A 14749-nucleotide genomic window follows, 5' to 3' on the forward strand; every position below is an offset into this window, starting at 1 on the left:
AAGAGGAGGCTGCGCCTGCAGCGGAGGAAGCTCGAAGCCAGGGCGGCCAAGGAGGAGGAGGCGGCCCGAGCCGCCGAGCGGGAGGCAAAGATCGACCAGTGGCGGGCTAAGTGCATCCAGGAGGTGGAGGAAAAGAACCGGGTATGGTCCCCAGTGCCTCGTCCTCCCTCTCCCCGGGGCTCCAGGACAGCTTGGTGGGGCAGGGGTGACATGCCGGTAGTGGGGTCACAGCGGGCTGTGCCTTTCCCACACCTGGCTTTGATCCCCCGTGCTTCAGTGGGTGCCACTGAGGTGCTGCATGACTTCAGCGTACTGAGAGATGTGCTGTTTCCAAGGCCTGCAGCCCTTCTTGCTTTGAAGTCTTGGTGGGCATCTCGGTTTTGCCATCCTCATGTTCTAGGCCTTGACATGAAATTGGGGTTTAAGTTGTTTCTGAACTCCTGGAGGTTTTCCTCTGTGATCCCAAGTGTCAGCCTGTCCACACAGCTACCTTGTGGTGATCAGTGCTGTTTCAGTATCCATCAGCCTTCCCTCCTGCTTTCATCCTTCTAAAGCTTGTGGTTTACAAGCTTTTTGATCTTATGGGGGAGTAAAACATCTCCAAAGCAAAAAATACCACCTCAAATTAGACTGGTTGGGAAGGGCAAACCTTTCTGTTTGTTTTTGGCTAAGGAACTCCCTTTCTGCTGGTCTGCTTCTGGGTTGGTCCAGAGCAGCTGCTGAGGTAGGGTTTGTGGTCAGACTGTGGCAGGTTAATGGTCTTAACTGCAGAACTGTGGAATCAGGATGGTTTCTGTTTATTGTAAAATATTTATCCTAAATTTCTGTGGTTAAAGGTTCTCAGGCTTTCAAAATCCACAAATCATTTAGGAAGTGCTCAAAAGTGGGTGCATATGGCACTGGAGGACATGGTTTAGTGGTGAACATGGTGGTGGTGCTGAGTTGAGAGACGGACTTGATGATCTTTTCCAACCTTATCAATTCCATGATTCTGTGATTTAGCCCAAATTTATGAGTCCCACAGCATTTTTTTCTGAAGTCTGTGGTATTTTAGCCTTTTTTTCATGAAAAGGCAAGGCTGGATGGTTGGCTTGACTTGTTGCTGTACTGAAGTTACTCTGCTCTCCAGTGCTTTGCTAATCCCTGAAAATACCATTTGATTTGTGTCTTTGAGGGATATTTCACAGATCTCATCTGTTTTTTTCCTTCCTTTCCTAGGAACAAGAGCTGAAGGCTGCTGCTGACAGTGTCCTGTCTGAAGTCCGCAAGAAACAAGCAGATACAAAGAGGATGACGGACGTCCTGCGCGGGCTGGAGAAGCTGCGGAAGCTGAGGAAAGAAGCTGCTGCCAGGAAAGGTTCATTATGAGATTGGTCTAAACTTCTTTAATTGCATCCACAGGAAATAAGATGAGGGTGCCCTGTGCTAACTAGCAAGGCACAGTTTCACAAAGCTGTGTCTTCATTGTGATTTTATTTACAAGAATAGGTACAAAGTGCTGAATTCATTTGTTGTGTTTGTATGTTTCCAAGCTCTTTCTGGAAGAATGATTATTCCAGTAAGAATTCCATCTGTTAACAAGGTTAAATTCATATTCCTCTGAGATTTTCCCAACTCTGGTCCAGTATCAAACTCAGATATCAGACTCAAGTCTGGTATCAAACCCCCGTCTGAATCTGAAAACTTAAAATCACTTCTCTTTCTGTTCAGGTGTTTGTCCACCTCCTTCAGCAGATGAAGAATTTGAAAATCAGGTGGAGAGTCTCAAAACATTGCTCAAAACTCGCACAGAACTGTATGAAGCTGAGGAAAGAGCATTAAGGGTTATGCTGGAGGGAGAACAGGAGGAGGAAAGGAAGAGGGAAATGGAAAAGAAACAGAAGAAGGAAAGGGAAAAACTACTACAGCAGAAACTGGAAATGGATTCTAAGCTGTTTGGGGATCCAGGTAAATTTTGCTGTCTTTTCTTAACAGTGTTTTTCCACATCACATCCTGATCTCACAGACACTGGGTTTGAAACGCAGGCACAGATCTAGTTGGGAAAGGAATCATCCACTAGAGTAATTTATGGTCTGAGAATGAGGGATAAACATAGTGCTGTTAACACCTGTAGTGTAAGAGGAACTGTTGAGCTCTTCAGTATGGACTGCAGCACATCTCAAGCTGGTTTCATGTTGTTTTGCAAGAAGAGGTTCTAGATTAAACTGAAGTGAGAATAAACAGAATAGATTGAAGACTTCCAGCACCATAGATGCTTTAGCCTGGTGCTTTGATAAGTCTGACTCCTCAGGTAATCTGTAAAGATTCAGTGTCCATATGTTCCCCTTTTTCAGATGGTGGAGTCAGGAAGTTTTGCTAGTCTTGGCTTTCCTCTGACAGCTGTGGTACAGGTCAGGAAATGTGTAACATATAAGCAGTTCAGTTTCATATATTACCTAGGGACCTGATGTTAGATTACAGCTGGGCAGTAGCAAATGATTTTGCAAATGCTGGGCTTCTGAGACTCACTAGAATGGAAGGTTTTTCTGGATTATTCAACAATTTCTGTGTCTGTGTTTTCACAGCTGAATTCCCCCTTGCCCATCTGCTGCAGCCTTTCAGAGACTACTACTTACAAGCTGAACATTCTGTAGCAGCTCTAATCCAGATCAGGTAAAAGTAAAGAAAGTATTTTATCATCAGAGATGGCAAACACTGTTTTTTGCAATTGTAAATTCAGTGCCCCTTTTGGTTTGTCAGCTTCCAAATATGGTTATGCAATGGATTGTTCTGGTTTTTTCAAGTTTCTTGCTTGAGTCATATCCAACAGATGCCTGTGTGAGGCAGAGTGCACTTCATGCATAACCATTCCATTTAACACCAGAACATCAAATTTTCACATTTGTCTTTTGAAAAACAAGTTTAAGAGTACAAGTATTGTGGGGTTTGTATCGATCAGTAACATCTATGTGGGTGTATAATAAATCTTACACCAAATTAATCCTAGCTCTCCTCTCAAACAACTCTCTCTGTTAAAGGCATGAATGGGATCAGTACTTGGTGCCAGCTGACCACCCTGAAGGAAGCTGCATCCCTCCAGGATGGGTTCTCCCGAGTCTCCCCACCAGTGATACTTGGGCCACTGCTGTCAGATAATTTAGCAATAAATCATTTCAGCGTTGGAGGATTGCTTCATTATAACTACGTGTAAATATGAGAGGGCCCAAAGAGGAAGTGTCGTCCTCTCTTTCAGCAGCCAGGTACTGCAAAGTCTTTACTGGAAGGTCTTGAAAAAAAGTTTAAGAATTGTTTTTGCTGTTTGACTGTGCGGGGAGATGGCTGAGCAAGCCCAGAGCTGCCAGGCCTCTTGTGGTGTGGAATTACAATCCGGCTGCGAGTTCTTGTTAAATCTCAATCTTAATAAAGGAACATTGCTGATGGTGGTATTTGTGCCAGTATTAACATAATATTTGTAGTGGCTTTTATCTTTATAAAGGATGATGAAAGCTTCAGAAAAGAAGAAATTTAAAAAAAAAAGAAGAGATCATTAGTAAACATGTTTTTCTTCTTAAATGAAGCATGTCAAGCATCACTGTCAAAATAGTTCCTGTATTTTTGGGTGTAGAGACAAACCTATTACAAGTTTAAACGACTTCTGAAGTACAAACAAGACAGGGTTTTTCAAGGTTGATTAAAGCAGCTGTTGACATTATACTTTCGTGAACTAAAGCTGATACCAAAACATGGAAAAAATTCCCATTTGTGGTGAAATAGGTCAGACAGCCATGTGAATAAATACAAATTTGATGAATAAGCCTGCTGAAAAAAAAACCAATAAAATCTGCAGTCTAACGTACTGTGTTTTGACTATATAAATATTTTTGTATATGTCTATAATATTTGATCAAAAACCACAGCTTTATTTTGTAAGTTGGTTTTTTTGTACAGAACAAATAGAGAAAAATTGATTTTTGTTTAAAATATTTTCACGGAAGGGAAGAGATTTGTTTGAGTACTTTGCATCAAATACAACTCCAACAAGGAGAGAATTGTTGGGAAAAGGTTTGTGTGAAGGAACTTCTCCCTCCTGCAAGGTGACAGAGGTGACACCTGATGTCAAAGCTTTCCATGTTCTGGACAGTTTGCTTGTAACTGTGACAGGCCATATGGATTTGGAGCTTTGCTGTTCTGCACAGATTGCTGTGGCAGCTTTCCAGAGCTGCAGTCCTTATTCTTGCTAGCCCCAGTGTGTGGGAATCGAGTTAATCTCTCCAGTGCTTTGCCTCTTGGCGTCACAACAGTGCGTAATTCACGCATGTCATTGCCTAAATTCAGTACCTGGGCCTTGGGTGTAATGTCAGGAGTGTCCTGGCTGAACCTTTGCACTGGTTTCTGTCAGTGAGAGACACAAACTGGCTGTTCCTGACAGAACATGAGTGCAGAAGTTTGCAGCTCTTGCTCACCTGTAGCACCCCAACATACAGATTGCCATGAAGTTCTCTGCAGTTGGTGTTCTGATTTGCTCTTCCCTACATCCTCCTATCCCTAATGTCACTTGCAGCATCTCATTACTCCAGACCCAAGGCTGAGTCAGATCCTGGGGAGTCTTCCCTGATGAAAACGCACAAGATCAAATATAAAAATAAAAACAACTGCATAAAACCCATACAAACCCAACGCTTTCAGTTCAGGCAGCTTGGTGACCAGAGGATGCTCTGCTTAAACAATTAGACTCCTTATCCCATCAGCATGTCTGATGGAACAGGCCAACTGCTTAAGCTACGATTATCTTAAAGCTGTCCAAGTCAGCTGCTTGTCTGACACTGCAGGAATTTAAAGAGCTGAGCAGTAGATAAGGAGGCAGCAAAGCAGCAGCTCTGTTCTGCCTGCCCTGTGAGGAGAGAGCTCCATGAGTTCATCTGATGGTAAGGACTGCTTCATATTGCTAATAAACATAGGGCTTGAAAATGGCTGGGGAGGATCCACCTTTAGCTATGTTCTGTGTATTTGCTCCTGTCTGATGACATCTGCATTGAAATGTTTCATAGCTTTAGTGAGGAAGTTGAAGCCACAGATGGGGAGGAATGTTTGAAATCTCAACTCATAAAATACATGGACACCTGGTATTAATTTAAAAAGTGTGTGTTTAGACTTGATTCCTATTTTTCTGAGTATAATATTTCCCACTGTTTTTAAATTTTAAAAACTTAGTATAGCTAAGAAGAAGCGAGATGTTGGCTGTGAGTTTCCAAGATTCATTTGTATCCTATTCCTCCCCTGGTCCTGGTGCAGTTTGGGTTTCTCCTGCTGTTTAGGCGCATCCTGTTCCTGATGTGAACTGGTTCATGCACTGGCCAGTGTCTTTAATGTGAAAGTGGGCAGGGCTCCTCTGGAGAACAGGAGGTCAGAGCCCTTGTAGAGTTCCCTTCTGGTGGGAGTTGGTGTTTATGACTGACCCTCTTTTATCCTTTTCTAGTAGCATTTTTGTTGTGATTGCTCCTGCCCCAAAGTACTTCTTGTTTTCTAAACTGTGGTTTTGGGAATTAACACTTGTGTGAGCCTCTCTTAAAGCACAGTATTTGTGCAGTAAAATACAGAGAGGTACAATACCATAATCTTCTCATATTTTCTTCATTGTGGCTTCAGACACACTCACTACCCATCACCATCCCTTAAAGTATCATTTGAACCTGAGTGGAGCCATTCTGGGTGACAGATGCTGAGACACCGCTTTCCTCAGCACCCTGGGGTTTTGAGGAGAGCCAGTTTACAGCCCCAAGCTGCAGGGAAGGTCAGTCCTCCCTGCATGCAGGAGCTGCTCAGGGAGTAGCAGAAAGCTGAGGGAAGGTGGCTTCGCTTGCAGATGTTTTCAGGCGTCACCTTTGTCAGTGCTGACGTGGATTGTCCCTTAGGCTGAGCCCTCTTAAGCTGAGCAGGTGGCCTGGCTCCACGTGGGATGCCAACACGTTGCCTGTGTTGCATGTTAGTGGCAGGACATGTGCAGGAGCACAAAGCTGGTTAGGGGCTCTGCTTTTGCAGGAGCATTAGAGGCTCCTGGCGTAGGCAGGCAAAGTGACAACCCTGTTGTCATTCTGATATGACCGGCTGAGTTGCCTGAGTGATTGTGCATGTTGATTGTGTGTGTCACTTTCTCTGGCCTGGAAGCTCTTTGTGAGTCCTTTGCCAACACAGGAAACTTCCCTGAACCCCATCTCCCATTATAGACTCTTATTTTTGCTTTAAACAGGCAGTGTTGTCATCCTTGTGTATATTCTTCTGCATATTTCCTTTTAGTGGAATGTTTATCCTTGTTGTCATAGAAGCTGTTTGTTTTTAAAGGAAAAAAATAATTGGGAAAAGCACTTAGGGATGTCACATACATATTTACTGTGTGACCTGAGGATGAGTGCTGAGGACCTTGGGATGAGCAGGCACATGCTGCCAGTACCAGAACTCAGTGGAAGACTGGCTACCAGCTCCTAATAGTTTATAATCTGTAAAAGAAGTGATTTTACACACTGTCATCACTGGGAAGCTGAAAGCTCGAGGCTTCATGTAGCAAGTAATGGCTTTTTAGTAAATTGAGACATTTGTAGAGACCTGATGGAGACACTTGAAGTAATCTTTTCCTGACTGCATTCCCAATTCACTGGTAATTGTTCTCTCCCCTGCAATTCCTGATCTAAGACCATCACCACACTTAAAATTAATGCATGGATTCCTAAAAGCTAATCTTTAAAATTGCTTGTTTGACATCCTCCTAATTCCCAAGCTTGCCTGCTGCACAGCTTCCTTGCCTGGCTCCCAGTAAGCTGCTGCAATGCCCAAAGGAATGCCCTCACCCCAGCTCCCTCGGGATGCTCTGTGTGATGGCTCAGCAGCACGAGGCCATGTGCATGAGCTCTGTCACCACAGCTTGTGCAGACAGGGGAGACCTGCAAGGTGTCCTCCTTGGCTGTGCTTTCTCCCTCTGTAACTGGAAAAAATGCTCAGGGGAAAGGAGCGTGCAATGGGAACTGAGGGAGAGGGAGAGACAGGAGGGATGGGAGAGATGGAGGAGAAAAATGCTCAGGATCTCTGCCAAAGGAAGCCATAAGCTTGGTCAAGTCGTTCTGGCTCAAGCTGAGAATAGCAAAGGTTAGTTCAGACAAAGCTTCCTGGTATCAGTAAATAAGATTTTGCCATTCTGTTTTTACCCAGCTGGCACTTGAAACAGCTCATCTTTCTCTCCTTCCAGCCAGCTTAAGAGATATTCTTACAGTTTCTGTTTCCCTTCCTCCAGCAGCAAGAAATCAGGCAGCAGCAATGAACTACCTGGATGAAGTTCCCTTCCGGACAGCCATGAGCCTCAGTGGGGACTCAGAGGGAGAAATCCCTTTAGTCACTGCCCCGGACATTGAGCTCCCTGACTGCACCGACATCCTCATGAGCACCATGGTGAGTCCACACCCCGTCACTGCTGGGGGATGCTGGAAGGAAACCAGCAGTGTTCTCACGAAAGAAGGGAACTCCTAACTGATCTCCTCTTCACTGGCTGGTTTGCAGCATTACTGGGAGGAGGTGAGGATGATTTGTGGTGTGTGGCAGTGATGATGGGGTTGGTTTGGGGTTGCTTTCTAAAAATCCTTTCTAAGAAGGAAGGTTAGGTTTTTCTGGGACAAAAAGGACAAACTTCAGGCTCTGCTCTGGGGTTGTTTTCTCCTTTGGAGTTATCACTGTCTCATTTATTAATGATATTTATTAAATATTTACCAATAAGTCTACCAGCTATAAGTACCAGCTATAAGCAGGCAATACTACCTGTGCTGGAAGCATATAGATAGCGTTGAGATATATATATATATATACACCCCGTGTTTCTCCCTATTTAGTGATGATTTGATGCTCCCCTCTGAGGCCAAACCATTGTGCTGCTGGTCCAGGCTGATCCTTATGGAGGGAAGTGAGGGTGTTTTCCTTGGGGAGGCTGATTTGGGTCCACAGCTGACCCAAGTGGCAAGAACAGTAAAAACAGCATTCCTGGGCTGTGAATGTACTTGCCTGCCTGTCAGGAGGAGACCTTGTTTGGAGAGCTCTGGGACGGGCAAGGCTTGTTTGTTCCAGGAAAACCCTCAGATTTCAGTCACAAACACACTTATATTTTAAGCTGAACTATGTGGAAATGACAACTCTGTTTGGGGAGCAGCCGAGACCCTGGCGCCACTAGATAATCCCATGGCTGGTTCTGCCCGAGGTGGCATCTCCCCTCTTGGTGGCTTCTGAGCCCCTGAAGTGGCTCTGCCAAGCGCTGCTAATGCAGGTCACAAACAAACTCTGCCGCCATTCTGGGGGCAGCCTGTGGCTGGATGTGGTGCCTCTCTGCAGCTGCCTAAAATTGGGATGTCTGCACACTCCTGCCTTCCACAGTCAAAGTGACACAAACACCTCCAAGCATAAAATACTTTTCCAAAGAACTGTAGGTGCAACTCAGAATAGTCATGACTTCATAGATAAGACGTTTTTTCAAATATAAATTTAGGGATTCCCTGCAGAGATGTGGCTGGCACTGCTCAATCCTACAGCCAGCCCTAATGCTCAGGGAGATAGGAGCTGATATGGGAAGACTGCAGCCCTTAAGATGCCTCGTGGAGTGCATGGTTTGCTGCATGCCACCTGGTCTGGTTTCACATGTCCTCACCAGCTGCCTCTCGCTCTTCTGCAGCACGACTTCTCTCTGGAAAGGAAGGTGCTGTACTGGGTGGAGGTGGCCTCTCAGCAGCAGACCTCCCGCCATCGAGTCACCTCCGAAGTCGTCCCCACGGCTCCCCCGTGCTGGCTGCTGCTGGTGGACCCTGCCGACAGCTGCGGGGGGCGGGGTCGGGACGGGGCAGTGCGGCGCTCCATCAGCCTGAGCGCTGCCGACAGCTCCTACGGGCATGCCAGGGGCTGGGCGGTCCTGTCTGACACCGAGAGTGACACCTGGCACTCAGAGGAGGGGGAGCACTGGGATGATGAGTACTCCTCCACCTCTTGGGAAGAGAATGACAAGGACGAATCACACCTCTCCAGGAGGAGAAGCTCTGCGAGAAGTGTGTCTTCACGCCCCGGCTTTTACCAGACCCGACCAAAGACATCACCCGGCTTGCTGGAGCCCTCGCCAGAGAACAATGTCCACAGCCCAGCCAGCCCAGACCCCAGCAAGCAGAGAAGATCCATGGTGATATTTAACAACATGAAGAACGAGCTGGAAGCCGCCAGGAGGAAGTTGGCTGCTTTGGTGCATCCTTTGAACAGAGCTGCCACAGGGAACAGGGGGATCGTGGTGCCACGGCTGCTGCCCCAGTGCCCCAGCACCAACGGCAGCATCAAGTACAGGCCAGATCCAGACGTGTCCCAGCAGGGGACTGCTGTGCCAACTCCTCCAGCCACAGCCACGCCAATCCCTCCCATCAAGCAGCACAAGCCCACAGTACCGGTGAGAAGCGTCCTTTGGTGGCCCTTTGTTCATCACTGGGAGAGGAGGGAGGTGGAGGGCACGGATTGGTCTCATTTGCTGAGGGCTGGCCAGCGAAAAGGAAACAAAATGGGGCTTTGGAAACACTGGAGCCATGGGGAATTGCTGAAGTTTTCACAAGAAGTGAAGAAAGGGTTTGATTTTGTCACTGCGGTTGAAAAAAGCTTTCTGGGTGCACTTTTACTTGCTCTGTCCTAAACATCTGTGTTTTTCCGAAGTAGGGTCTAATCTGATTCTCAATTGAAACACTAAGAAAAGAGTGAAATATGGGGGGGTTGTCCTCTTTTTGCTACATTATCCCATTTTAACAGATATAAGCGGGGTTTATAGGGAAATGTCCCCTTACAGTCATTATGTCTTTTCTAGGAAACTTTGGACTTCATAGTCCTACTAGAAATACAGATAATTTAGTGATAGAGACAGTGATGGGAAAGGATGGAGTAAAGTAGTACTCCGTCAGCTTAAATCTGAATTGCACCCTGCTTTTAAGAAATTGAATCTAATCCAGCTGCTTGAGAGATGTAGGAGATGAATTACTGAAAACCTGCAGTAAAAACATCAGACACTTGAATGACCAGGTTATTTATATGCAGCTGCATTTGACATGGAGTAATTAAGGAGAGATTAAATGCTCGTGTGTATTTGTACAACACCCACACTGAGCACTCTTCTATATCTCTAGCTGACCCTGGATTTAATTAAGTCCAGTCTCATTTGATGTTCCTTGTATGGGAATTTTCCTCTTCTGGAGAGAGCAAGGTAACCACCAGCATTCAGAAGCATTGCCTCAAACTGAGTTGTTTCACCTCATTCCATGACCTGGAGCAGTAAGACCATCTGTTTTTTTCCTTGCAGTCCCTCAGCCCCTACACTTGCCTCCCCCCTGCCTCCACGCCTGGACGACCTCTCAGCTGCCACAGATCCCAGCCAGATTCCTCGGCTGACCTGCTCTCTGCACTGAGCCAAGAGGAGAGAGATCTCATCGAGCCCGTCATAGCCCTGGGCTACCCCACCCAGAAAGCCATCCTCACCCTCCAGAAGACAGGAAGGCAAAGTTTAAGTCAGGTTGGTGGAGCTGGCACAGCACTGTGAGAAACTTTCATGGAGAAAGGCATGGCTGTCTTCTTTGGGGTAGATTTTTGACGGCCTTGCCTTTCCACTTTGGTGTCAGACCACAGCTGACAGGATTTTCCATGAGATTTCACTTTTGCTGTAATAAAATAGCAATGAGCCACCCTCAGCTTTTCAGTGCATAATCATGGCTGGCTTTGTTATCTGTTCAATCTGTTGTGTGAAGCATCATGTCCTTTTGAGGTACAAATTTTGCCCCCATATATGGAAACTTTTTGCACATCATTTTTCCTTGCTGTTGGATTCGTGTGATTATTGCTGTGGCTCATCCTGTCAGAGTGGGACTGTAGGAATACCTTAGAGATTTGGTTGGGCTCTCTCCAAAACACAACTTCCCTGTATTGGAGCAAGCACAGAATCCATGCAAACATTGCAGCAGGGTCCCAGAGCTCTTTTCCCGAGGAGCCCTCTAGAATAACCTGAAATTTATTTGAACATAACATGCAGCCTCTTCCTACGCCTGGTATGTGAGTACATCCCTGCCTGCTGTGCTGCATCCCCATTCCCAATGTCTCCTTTTGTCCAGATGAATGTCAGAAAGGTCCAGGTGGGCTCAGAATATCTGTGACATGAGGGAAGCTGCTGGCTCTGACTCCCTTGGCAAACTTGGGGCTGGACTGCTCATCCCAGCAGAGGATTTTAGGGCTAAATTATCCAAGTAGTTCTTGCAAAGAGAGAAGGGTCTTAATTACAGCTGAGCAAGAGGAATTTCTATGGGGCTGTCAGGCCAGGGAGCAGGAGCAGATCCTGGCAGGGCATGAGCAGGCAGAGCACCAAGCAGCCGCTGCTGGCTGCCAGTCTCCTTCCCATTCCCCTGGGAGCTGCATGGGCCAGCCTGGTCGGAGCTGCTCTGTGGCTGAGTCATCCTGCAGCTTCCGGCTCCCTCCTTACTCACCCCAGCTCCCCAGAGCTCGCTGGAGTTTCAGCTGAGCTGAGGTGGGAAGGGAAGCTTTATGTCTTCAATCCATAGAGCTTTCATCTAGGACAGCGAGATGGGCAGAGCCCAGCCCATGTTGTTTCATAGAGCCATGCGAGGGTGTCTTGTAGCAGGTGCTGGCTTCAAAATGAAGAAACAGTGCATCTTATTAAGGGTGGAAATGGGTACACCCTGCTCCCTTCTGTATAAACACCAGGACTCCCACTCCCTTGGAGAAGAGGTTACTGCTCCAAAAGACAAGGTCTGCCTTCTATCCCATGCCTTCTTCACCAGCAGTTCCCATCTTTCCCATTTATGCCCAATGCAGCCAAGATAAAGCCTGACCTGTCACGCATTTTTTACAAGTACCAAACTACCAAATTAGTCTAAATCTTCCTGGAAAATATGTTCCAGTTGAAGTCAAAAAGACCTGTTCTCTTTATTGCTTGCTGGTGATGCCTGAGGTTTTGATGTGTGACAATGACTACTTCAACTGTGAGGATTGATGGAAGTACCAGATGGTAGCCAAAAATTGCTCAACTTCCTTGCAGTGTCAAGAGAAACTGGCAGAGCCCTCCCTGGTAGAGAAGACAGGGCCTTCTGTAGCCTTCTTTAGAAGCAACGCTTTCCTAATTTTGGTGGAAGAACTTCTCTGAAAGGCTCAAGTGGGATTAGTTGCCCCAGCATGCCAGAGGTTCATCATGTAGGACATCATGGCCAAAAAGGCACTATTGTATTTTGATCAATGATCACTGATCAATTCAAAATGCATTGTTGGAGCCCTCAATGTACATGTGAGCTGAGACATGACAAAGGCAACAGCTGGTCACTGTTAAAAAAACTCTTCTTGTTTAGTCTTGAGGATATATATATATAATATTTTTAGTGATAAAAAACATTAAGCTGACAAAGGCACTGATTTCATGCTGGGCTTGACCAGGCTGCCAGGACTGTCTGTGTTATGCTGTGGGTGAGTGGCTGTTCTTCCACAACAGGGGAAGAAAATGGAGCAATGATCTGGGGTTGTCATTAGCCTGGTAACAAGGGAAATAACATGAGGTGAGGAATGCCAATGACCAGTGACTCTCCTTTCTGAGTTACTGGGCTCCTTAAGGCTGACACTTCTGAAAATCCCTACCCGACTATTCAGCCAAAATAGATAAACTCAATGTTTGAAAGACTTTTTGTCTTTTTCCTTTGTTTTATGGCCTTTCACTGAGTCCTTCTCCTTGTCTATGGAAGTGCTGGGGAAGGTGGAGGTCTGTGTGCTGGCGAATCTGGGGAGAAATTAATCAGCTTCTCCTTAGATGAAGAAGCTTTGGAGAGACCTGTGGGATGTTTTTATTCCCCCTGATATTGTATAGCTCATTTATTATTGCCTGTCCCATAAGTTTTTGGACAGTGAGTGATTCTCGCTGTATTTAAAAGATGCTGCTGGGAATTGTGCTGTCAGCACTCCAAGAACAACGAGGAAAGCCAAAAATAACTGTTTACTTTCAGTAATGACAGCACACAGGTCTCCCCTGGGGTGGGCTCTGCTCTCGGACCCTGGAGCAAACCCACGGGTGCCTGAGCCCCAGCACATCAAAGGGATGTGGGGTCAGCTGAGCGAAGTCATCCCACCGGGACAGGCCCTGCCTCATGCTGGAGGCCATCGCTCTGCATCTCAAGTGGTCACATGTTTGGTTTCCTCCTTGTTCCCATTCCCACCCTGGGAGGGTGAAGGGGGACCAAGATGTTGTCTCCCACTGGAAATGCTGCAGACAGACAGACCACCCTGGCTGAGCATTAGATATGAACTGGCAAGATGATGGTGGCTCATGTGCCCCCATGGTGTGTCCCTGGGAGGTGCCAGGGGGGGCTCCTGACTGGCCTTGCTCCCCATGCCTTGCAAGGCTGGATTAACCTGTCTGTCTTCCTCTGCAGTTCCTGAGCTACCTGGGTGCCTGTGATCGGCTGCTGAAGCAGGGCTATGAGGAAGGGCAGGTGGAGGAAGCCATGGAAATGTTCCAGTACTCAGAGAAAAAGGTCAGAATGGGATGGCACAGCCCAGCCCTTTGTGCTGTGTCCTCCATGCTCTCTTTTTCAGTGGGCTGCACACTTCACTCTGCATCCACAGGCCCTCCTGCAGCCTCATGGAGGGCCAGACCTCTAGGGCAGTGTCACCATAAGGACCCCTGGGGGAGGACACCTGCTCCTTCACACTTTTCTGCCTTTCTTCTCACCCTGTTGTGTGAAATGATGTTCACTCAGCCTTTGCTTGGGAATCCCATCCCGAGCCCACCAGCACTCACTCTGTCTTAAGCCCTGCCAGCTCTCCCTTCTAGCCCCAGGGAGGAGAACCATGGAGAGCTGGGAATTTGTCTCCATCATCAGTCTCCCTCTGGGGGTAATGGAGAGCCTGGGAAGGCAGAAGTGCATGAAATCCAGGCTGGCAGTGTTTGCCAGGCTGCTGATGCCTGTAGGATTGCCATGTCACTGCTCCTTAGGGCAGTGGCAGTGGGAGGGCACCTGGGTCTGAGAGTCAGGGAAGGATTTATTTATTAAGGACACAGCTCTGGGTGATGTTGTGGTGCTGGGGCCCAGCCTGAGCAAAGAGGGGGAGCAGGACAAATGAATTCCAGTTGTGCTCACTGCCATTCCCTGCTCTCTTCATAATGCAGCCAAACACTGCATGGAATTGATATAAACGTTATAGGGAATAGTGAAGCTAGAGGCTGACTTTATTAAATATTTCTTATTTAAGAAGTTTCAATGCTACCAGGGATATGTGTGCCCTCAATCCACTGTCACAGTGATACAGGTCAGCCAGATCTTCTGAGTGCAACTTTGTCCCACAGCACTGCTTTTTCTGCAACTACACAATCTATCCATCCGTGATAACATCATTCTTCTCTCCTCCTTCTTCCTCCAGGCAGCTGAATTCTTGCATCTGTTGGCTCAGTTTAATGATATGGGCTTCCAGCAAAATGAAATCAAAGAAGTTCTTTTGCTTTGTGGGAATCAGAGGGAGAGGGCGCTGGAAGAGCTTGTAATGAAAACCCACTGAGCAGCATCCTGGAGCAGTCAGAGTTTCCCCTCTCCACACCAGACCAGAAGGACTCAGGTGATTGTGCTGCTCCATCCCCACCCCTGGAAGCACCAGACACACACTTCAAAGCTCTGCCTTGGAGTCTCATTTTATGGACATCGATCATAAGAGTGTTTGTCATGCAGGCACTGACAGCAC

General features: G+C 46.9%; 2 protein-coding genes across 2 annotated transcripts in view; both read left to right on the forward strand.

The window, feature by feature from the left end:
• The window catches only part of PDCD7 (programmed cell death 7), a 4361-nt gene extending 521 nt beyond the window's left edge, over window positions 1–3840 (forward strand). The window contains exons 2-6 of the mRNA XM_005424270.1: window positions 4–141; window positions 1219–1357; window positions 1711–1947; window positions 2566–2653; window positions 3019–3840. Coding sequence (XP_005424327.1) covers window positions 4–141; window positions 1219–1357; window positions 1711–1947; window positions 2566–2653; window positions 3019–3136 — 720 coding nt within the window. The 3' untranslated portion in view covers window positions 3137–3840. The remainder of the gene's footprint in view (window positions 1–3; window positions 142–1218; window positions 1358–1710; window positions 1948–2565; window positions 2654–3018) is intronic.
• On the forward strand, window positions 3107–14742 carry UBAP1L (ubiquitin associated protein 1 like). Its single transcript, XM_005424271.3, has 6 exons — window positions 3107–3240; window positions 7263–7417; window positions 8682–9434; window positions 10329–10538; window positions 13447–13548; window positions 14435–14742. The coding sequence occupies exons 2-6, from the start codon at window positions 7286–7288 to the stop codon at window positions 14567–14569; spliced, it is 1332 nt and encodes a 443-aa protein (XP_005424328.1). The 5' UTR covers window positions 3107–3240; window positions 7263–7285; the 3' UTR covers window positions 14570–14742.
• Window positions 14743–14749: the final 7 nt, after the last annotated feature.

This window comes from Geospiza fortis, unplaced genomic scaffold (assembly GCF_000277835.1).
Source record: "Geospiza fortis unplaced genomic scaffold, GeoFor_1.0 scaffold2, whole genome shotgun sequence".
NCBI classification, from domain to species: domain Eukaryota; kingdom Metazoa; phylum Chordata; class Aves; order Passeriformes; family Thraupidae; genus Geospiza; species Geospiza fortis.